Raw genomic sequence first — 7,858 nt, 5'->3', positions numbered from 1 at the left:
GATAGATAAGTGTGGTGTCAAGGGGCTGTCTCTTAATCCTCTCTCATTTAGCTCATTACTAAATCAAGTCCAAGAGCTTGCAGAAACTCAGAGGTGAAGAGACACAGCCCTGAAGCCTGATGGGGAGCAGAGAGAAGCTAATTTAGGGTTTTAAATTGTGATGGAAAAAGCCACCAATTGCATAGTTCACAGTGGGATAGGAGCACGAATTGAAATTTAAAATCTGTCTTTTCCTGGGGAAGAAGAGGAGAGAAGCTTTATTATATTTTTCTAGTGGCTTCATAATGCAGGGACCTGCTTGGGGACAGGTAGGACCAGAGGGAGAAAAATACATGAGAAGTTGCATTTGGGGGAGGCAGGTGAGCTGTGGGAACTGGTCCACCACCAGCTGTTTATCAAGGGTTAAGGGGAGTTGTCCTGCAGTCTGCCCAGAGATGACTCAGAGTGGTGGAGGAGAGGATTTCCTGGCTCCAAAAAGCAGAAAAGATGAGAGGAAGCTTTGCTGGCTAGAACAAAAGAAGCAATGGAATCCCAGGGAGGGATTTTCCAGGCTCTGTCTCTGACCTCTAAGGTGGAACTGTCTTGGTTTGATGCCAGATAACGCTGCACTCTTCCTGTGCCTCCTTCATCACAGCAGCCACTTGCTCTAGAAGGGCCTTCCATCATCCCATCTCCATCTCCAAATGACGGGACAGACTGAGGGTTTGTAACATCTTTCTAAGTAACCTCCCTCTAAGGGACATGAGAAGTTATCTAGTGCCAGTCTTTTGGAAGAATTTTGAAAGGAAACTGTTAAACCAATGGGCACTCCAGGCTACATATGTTTTGGGAATATTGGGATTATTCTCTCCACTGATCTAGGGAAATCTACCTACAGACTGGTCTTTCCCACCGGCAAAGAGTTAAAAGATGGAGTGGTTTAAAGCCTAGGGCAGGATAAGATTTACCTGGTAACTGATGATGCTAGGCTGAAGCACTGAGCCATTTGTCTCTACGTTTGTCTCCGCCTACTTCAGCGATCTGACAACTCTTAGTTTGAAACTCTGACTTAGAAGAGCTGGTAGGAACAGGTTTAGTATCTCGGGGCTGGGTGACTCCAAATCACTAATTTAGTGGGGATCGAGGAACTGGGGCAATACTGTATTCCTCGCAGGATCTGGAGATCATCTATCCAGGCTGGGGCTTCTGGAGCAGGCAAGGACCCAGGGCCCCTGGAAGAACGGGTCCAGGGGACTGAATTCCCAGTGTGTTCCTAGAGCAGAGCATGAACACACTCCTGCCATTGCTGCTAGGCCTCAGCCTGGGCTCCACCAGAGCAGGTAAGGACATTCTTTCTTGAGACCTTCCTTTCCTCTGCTCCTTTCCTCTCCTCCTTTCCTCTGCAAGGGGGTTCATTTGGATTTGGACACCCCAGGCTACAGTTTGTCTCCCTGGTATATACTCTGATAGCACTTTGTCCTTTTGTATCTTTATGACAATTTTAAAATAATTTAGCTGTATAATTATTTGTGTAACATAGATCTCTTACTGGAATGTAGGCAAGGGCAACATCTGTCTTGTTTCCTGCTGCATTCTCAGCTGCTAGCACAGTGTCTGGCACATAATATGTGTGTATGCTTCATAAATATATATGGAGTGAATATTTAATAAAATATCCAGCATACAACAAAGCTGACTCTTTCCCTTGACCCCTTTTCTCACTCAATAATTTGCCTCACTGAAGGTCTTGTCCTGGGTAAATTGTTGCATTTAAACTTGCAAATAATTTTGGGCAATTCCTGTTTCCGTACTTAGTCTCATATAAAGAGGAAATGGCATCTAAAAACTTCTCTGCTACTACCCTCTATTCCCTTACTCGGTGCTCTCAGACACTCCAGTCAGGAGCTTGGTCTGTAGCTGCTGCCTGAGGCGGGAAAGCTACGCCTCACTCACAGGATGAAACTGGAGTTGGGGCTCCCTGAAGAGGTCTCTAAGCTGCTCCCCTTCTCTGGCTTCTGTAGGTGGCTTTTTAGCCCATGTGGAAAGCACCTGTCTGTTGGATGATGATGGGACTCCAAAGGATTTCACATATTGTGTTTCCTTCAACAAGGATTTGCTGACCTGCTGGGATCCCCAAACATCCCAAATGGCCCCTTGTGAATTTGGGGTATTGAGTGTCTTGGCGAATTACCTCTCAGATTACCTCAACCAACAGGAAAGCCTACTCCAGCGCTTGTCTAATGGGCTCCAGGACTGTGCCACACACACCCAGTCCTTCTGGGGATCACTGACCCACAGGACACGTAAGAAGAGAGGGGTGTAAAGGGGCTATTTTAAGAAGCACAATTAGGAGAGGGGAGTCCAGGGAGTATCCCTCTGTAGGCAAGGGGTTTGAGATTTGGGCAGGAAAGAAGCAGAAAATGTGTGGACCTGAAATGTAGAAAGAGTGAGTGTTGACCTTCAAAGGGTTGTTGATGGGAGTGGAGCAGAGATAAAGAAGGGGAGGTGATGTTTGAGCCAATGGGGAGCTATTGAGGAGAAAGTAAACATGCTTTCCTCCAGTGCAGAGCATCTCAAAGATGCAGAGCCAAGTTCAGCCAGGAGGGTGTCAGAACAACCAGAATGCCTTTTCCCAAAATGCGCATGCCTCTTTATGCTAGGTTCTGATGTTCTAGGTCTGGGATGGGCCTGGTCATGGGGATATTTAGAAAGCCTCCCAGGGGATTTCAATATGCTTTCTTGCCCCAAAGCCCCTGCCCTGGGAATGACTTGAGATTGGTAAAAGAAAATATGAAGATCTTCATGGGAGAGAGTAATATGTCTTAACATGTGATCTCTGGACCACTTTTCTCAGAATTGCCTGGGGAAGGTGCTTGTTAAAAATACAAACCCTTGAGTGCCACTACACATCCTCTCAGTGAAAATATCTGGGGATGCAACCTAAGGAATCTGAGTTTTAACAGTTTCTTGGGTATTTATTTAAGATTTTGTTTGAAAAGCACCAAGGTAGAGGCAAGCAGGGGAGTCGCCTAGGACAACAAACTAGTGGAGAATGGCAACATTAGTAATCTCATTAACTTGGACTAGACTAATCCAAATTTAAGAGAATTAGATGCGAGTTAGGCTTGTTTCCTTAAACTCTCCAAGGAAAAATGTTGCTTGATTTAGCCACTTAATTTGTTAAATGAGATTTGAGGGCAGACATCTTTTCCTACCTTTACGAACCCCAACTTACAACTCTCGACAACAGTTAGCTTATATGCTTGAAATAAATACGACAACTTCTGAGACAGCTTGCAGTCCAGATCTGGCTTCTACTCAATGTGATCAAATGTAATTTTGGAGGAGGAATGAAAGGAAGGGGCAGTGAAGGAATGGGAGAAGAGAAAGAGCAAAGCAGGAGTAAATTCTAACTCCTCATTTTCAAAGGGATATGTGGTGACATGGAGTGGGGGCGGGGAGGGCAGGTTGGCAAAACCACGAAGAATTGAAGTAGGAAAGAAACCAGGTTGGAGAAGAAACCAGTCTGTGGCCCTCTTTCACGACCACATTTTCCTCCTATGCAGGGCCACCAACTGTGCAGGTAGCCAAAACCACTCCTTTTAACACGAAGGAGCGTGTGATGCTGGCCTGCTACGTGTGGGGCTTCTATCCAGCTGATGTGAATATCTCATGGAGGAAGAATGGGCAGCCTGTCCTCCCTCACAGAAGTGCCCCTAAGATGGCTCAGCCCAATGGAGACTGGACGTATCAGACCGTCTCTCATTTAGCCACAACTCCCTCTTTCGGGGACACCTACACCTGTGTGGTGGATCACATCGGGGCTCTTGAGCCCATCTGCGAGGACTGGAGTAAGTGCATGGCGGGTGAGAGGAATTAGGGTTGAAGCAGAGAGCTATTGTGAGTGGATGGTTGAAAAAGGAACAGCAACATTTTGGCACAGGGAGTGACATGTGGACGGGTCCATGGTATATGGCAGGGAAGGGAGATGCTATGAACGAGAAGTGAGTCTGGAGGAACTGGTGGAGGACTGCTGGCCAGAGATGGAGCAATGGGAGACAGGAATGGAAAGAGTGACTGTAGTTGTCGCCATGGTGGTATGGTTGATGTTGTGGTGCATGTGTCTGAGGGTGGGAGGGAACAGCGTGACTGTCCTGCAAAAGAGGATGTGGATTTGGTAACCATGTTTTCAGGACCCCAAATCGTGATGCAATATTTTAGGATCCTCAATTTTCAACTATTCTGTTGTCGGGTCAGGGATGGGAATTGAGGAAATAAAAAAGGTTTCAGGAGAAAGAGAAATTTCTGTTGGTGTGGGGGCAGTACTGAATTTGGCCTGCTCTGACAGGGAAGAAAAAGCCATGGCTGGCAGGCACTTTGGTTTACATGCTTGGGGCCTAATGAACAGGAACCAATCGCCACTGGATTGCAAGCCCAGGATTGGAAGTAGTTAAAGGTACCAAGAGATTTGGTATACAGATTTGGGGAAAGAGAAGAGGAAGAAATGAGGAAGAGGCAGAGGAAGAGGAAGAGGAAGGGTATCTACAAAGGGCCAGGGAACAGAGTCCCAGACTGGCTGCTGAGACTGGGTTCCCCCTTTGGGGAGTGCTGTCTTGCTGGGCAGCTGAGAAGGGCATGAGGAGCAGAGAGAAGAACCCACAGGCACACCTCATCTCTCCTGGGAAAGTCTCCTTCCTAACATGCACCTGAGTTTCCTTTGGCGATGGAATGTTCATTCTAGCATGGGGAAGGAAACTGGGTGTGATGAGATTCAGAGTATGATGGGTTCCAGGAGGCAGGAGCTATGGAGTGGGATGGAGACATGTTCTGGAAATCTGGATGTGGACAGGAGGAGACACATCGGTATCGGATAACTCATGGAATGGGATCATTGAGAGTTAACAAAGGTGGAAAGACATTTTAATAGACAAATACTCAGGTAGAACACATAAGGGAGTAAACGTTGTCACCATGGGGTAAATGGAGAAGGGATTGGGGAATACTTTATTCTTTGGTGAGAGGGACTGTGGGGGTGAAGGAAGGAAAAAAGATGCCTTGAGAGGTCCCACTGTATTAGAGAGGACCGAGTAGCTAGAGTGATAACCCTGGTGACAGGGGTCCCCCAGGGCTACTCTAGGAGTGGAGAGCTACAGGATGGGGGTTTTGAGGAAGGTCTGTTTCCTTGGGAGTAGGTTGGTATGAGCTAGATCCTTGGCTTTGGGATAAAGCACCTTTGAACCTGCTAGGTACAGGTCACACTAAATTAAGTTTGCTCTGGGAATGAGCGACAGATTGGTTCTAGTAAGTTTCTATTTTTTGCAGCACCTGGGCTGTCCCCGATGCAGACACTGAAGGTTTCGGTGGCTGCAGTGACTCTGGGCCTGGGCCTCATCATTTTCTCTCTTGGTTTGCTCAGCTGGCGGAAAGCTAGCTCCTCTGGTGAGTGCTGCACCTAATCTCCTGTTGCCAGTCTTGCTCCCAATTTCTGCTCACTCTCCGTTTGTGACTGGTCCTCCCATTGCTACCCCATTTGCTGTGAGTATTGCCAGAGACTTTTATCCACAGACTGACCTCTAATCAAATATTTTCTTCTCCTAGGCTACATTTTCCTCCCTGGGTCCAGTTATCCAGAAGGTAACATCTCTATTGGTCTGTTTGCCTACTCGTCCTTTGGAGGGGTGAGAGTTCACTGGGATCAGCTTTTGGGCTCAGCTAATGGTGCTTATCACAGGGTTGAAGTTCCACCAGCATGTTGCCAAGAGCATAATTTAAACTGCCATTGTTAGGATTGGGAACAGGAAGGAGGAATGCCTACAACCCTGTCTTCTATCCAGTGGAGCATCTATGGGGACGCGACTGAAAGTGGCTTTGTAGTATTAGTCCTTGGTGATCTAGAATTTTCAGTATCACTGTATTATGGGCTCTGGCATGGATGGTTATAGAGACCGATGATGGGGTCAAGTTGGTTTAAAGTCTTATTATGGCCTTTTTATTTCTTCTGCAGGTCAACACATCTCCTAGAGGCAGGGTCCTACAACTTACGCTCCAAGGGAGGAGGAGATTCAAACTCTTAGTGATGCTGCTGTGTCCCTTCAACATCCTCAGACCCTCCAAATTTTCTTGGATCCTATGGTTTCTCCACCCAGATCTTTGAACTTCCCAGCCCACCCCATGTAAACCTTAGTGAGTTGGGGGAACTCGTTCCTGGGAATATTCTGTAACCAAGTTAACATCCAAGGCTATGTTTCTGGGGCAAATGCAGTCTGGGGAGGAAGGTTAAAGGCCCTTGTGGGGCCCACACTGTGCCATGGGGGCCAGTGAGTCACTGCTGATCATGTCTGAGGAATAAACTCTGGTGGAAATAAGGTTTTTCTATGCTTTTTCCTGAGGCCCTGGGGAGGCACCACAAGCAGAGTTATGGATTGGGTGAATTCTTTCCTATTTGAGTGGAGGAGTCAGTGCCTCCTTCTAATTATTCCCTTTAGACATAACAGAATGGGGGCAGTTTTCTGATACATAATTCATAAGAAGAAATTAAACCATGGTTGGATGGAGTCACAGAATAAGGGAGAGGCAGGGAATTGACAGTTGACTGACCTCATAAGGGATCTTAGGAGGATTGAATGACTTTATACTTGCAGACGGCTAAGAACATTGCTGGCACATGCTGAGCCCATGGTAGTGATGTTAGTTATTACCTGTTACTCACCTTTCTGGCCCAAGCATTGTATCAAGTGCTTTACATGCATTATCTCATTTTGTCCTCATCACAACCCTGATGCAGATCCTCAGATAGGACTTGGGGCAGAGTTCAACTCCAGATGGGAGTTCTGGGCAGTTATTTCTTCCATACCCTAAGCAGGGAAGGGCCCATAGCTCAAGTACTTATTTAGGTCCTGGGCTAAGTGCTTTGTGTTTTTATCTCATTAATTTCTCACAATAACCCTAGAAGGAAAAGATTGTCTCCTTCTGTGTCACAGATGAAGAAAGCAAGATTCAGGGGTTAAATAGGGTGTCTAAGATCAAAGAGCAAATTCTCTATAAGATGTTTGTCTACCTTAGCTGGAAGTAAGTAGATTGCTTTATTCTGAGGATCTTCATGCTGGTGAGCACACCACTCTTCAGAGCCACGCTTTCATTTCCTTCTACCCCAAACCTGAGGGACATCCACTACTGAGGTACAAATTTCACACCTGTGGAAGAGAGGTGCCGTTTGTTTCCAGTGAAGGGTGACACCTGCTGGACACAGAAAGCTGGGCAGTGGAATTGTTTTTGGACTTGGAGTTGGATACTGCGGGCAAGGAAACAAAACCAGAAATGAAGATGAGTACTGAAGCAGCCTAGCCTAACAGAATATTGGGGCAGGAGAACAAGGGGTTATGGATGCATATTTGCATGTGGGTATCTATGTAGGAATATATAAGATCAGAATCTGATGAGCTGGGGGAAGAGGCAGAAGACAAACTGCATTACTCTGTGTGCTGCTATCCATGAATGTGGGTGTGTGTGTGTGTGAGGGGTGGTCATGGGGGCTAGAACCCTTCATCTTTGGACTGTTTCTACGCTGATGGGAGCCTGCAGAAGAATGGGGGAAGCACTGTTCTTACAGAATTGATGTCCAAAGTAGGTGCCTCAGAACCAATGAATAGATCCCCTCCACATCCACGCTTTCCCCAGAAGGATCCTTGTGATCAGGGCATTTGTCCTGGAAGGAGTTTAATGAAGAAGTCAATGGCAGGGGAAAGTGCTCATGAATTCAAAATGGTTATTCTCAGAGCAAGGCCATCCATATAAGGTCAGAACAGGGAAAGTGCTGTGCGCTGTGCTAATTGGTAAATGTAGGTTCAGAAATTAATCTCTAGAAATTTTATCAGTTTTA

The 7,858-nt window shown here is 46.5% G+C and overlaps 1 protein-coding gene across 2 annotated transcripts; it reads left to right on the top strand.

Moving 5' to 3' along the window:
• On the top strand, positions 1 to 7,609 carry LOC125165363 (HLA class II histocompatibility antigen, DM beta chain). Of its 2 annotated transcripts, XM_047858135.1 has the most exons (6): positions 360 to 1,319; positions 2,001 to 2,282; positions 3,546 to 3,830; positions 5,302 to 5,418; positions 5,578 to 5,613; positions 5,984 to 6,344. In XM_047858135.1, exons 1-6 carry the CDS (start codon positions 1,265 to 1,267, stop codon positions 5,998 to 6,000), a joined length of 792 nt encoding a protein of 263 aa, XP_047714091.1. In that variant the 5' UTR covers positions 360 to 1,264; the 3' UTR covers positions 6,001 to 6,344. The 2 variants fall into 2 exon arrangements, with proteins under 2 accessions (XP_047714092.1, XP_047714091.1); XM_047858136.1 differs by lacking the exons at positions 5,302 to 5,418; positions 5,578 to 5,613; positions 5,984 to 6,344 and adding an exon at positions 7,575 to 7,609 and having other exon boundaries at positions 1 to 1,319.
• The last annotated feature ends 249 nt before the right edge of the window (positions 7,610 to 7,858 follow it).

The sequence above is a fragment of the Prionailurus viverrinus genome, chromosome B2 (assembly GCF_022837055.1).
Source record: "Prionailurus viverrinus isolate Anna chromosome B2, UM_Priviv_1.0, whole genome shotgun sequence".
NCBI classification, from domain to species: domain Eukaryota; kingdom Metazoa; phylum Chordata; class Mammalia; order Carnivora; family Felidae; genus Prionailurus; species Prionailurus viverrinus.
Note: the sequence above shows the minus strand (reverse complement) of the source record. Positions and strands in the feature narration are given on the sequence as shown.

Coding starts and splice junctions, on each gene's coding strand:
- LOC125165363 (XM_047858135.1), top strand. CDS start 1,265: ATGAACACACTCCTGCCATTGCTGCTAGGCCTCAGCCTGGGCTCCACC. Junction 1,320..2,000: donor CCTGGGCTCCACCAGAGCAG/GTAAGGACATTC, acceptor TGGCTTCTGTAG/GTGGCTTTTTAGCCCATGTG. Junction 5,419..5,577: donor GCGGAAAGCTAGCTCCTCTG/GTGAGTGCTGCA, acceptor TTCTTCTCCTAG/GCTACATTTTCCTCCCTGGG.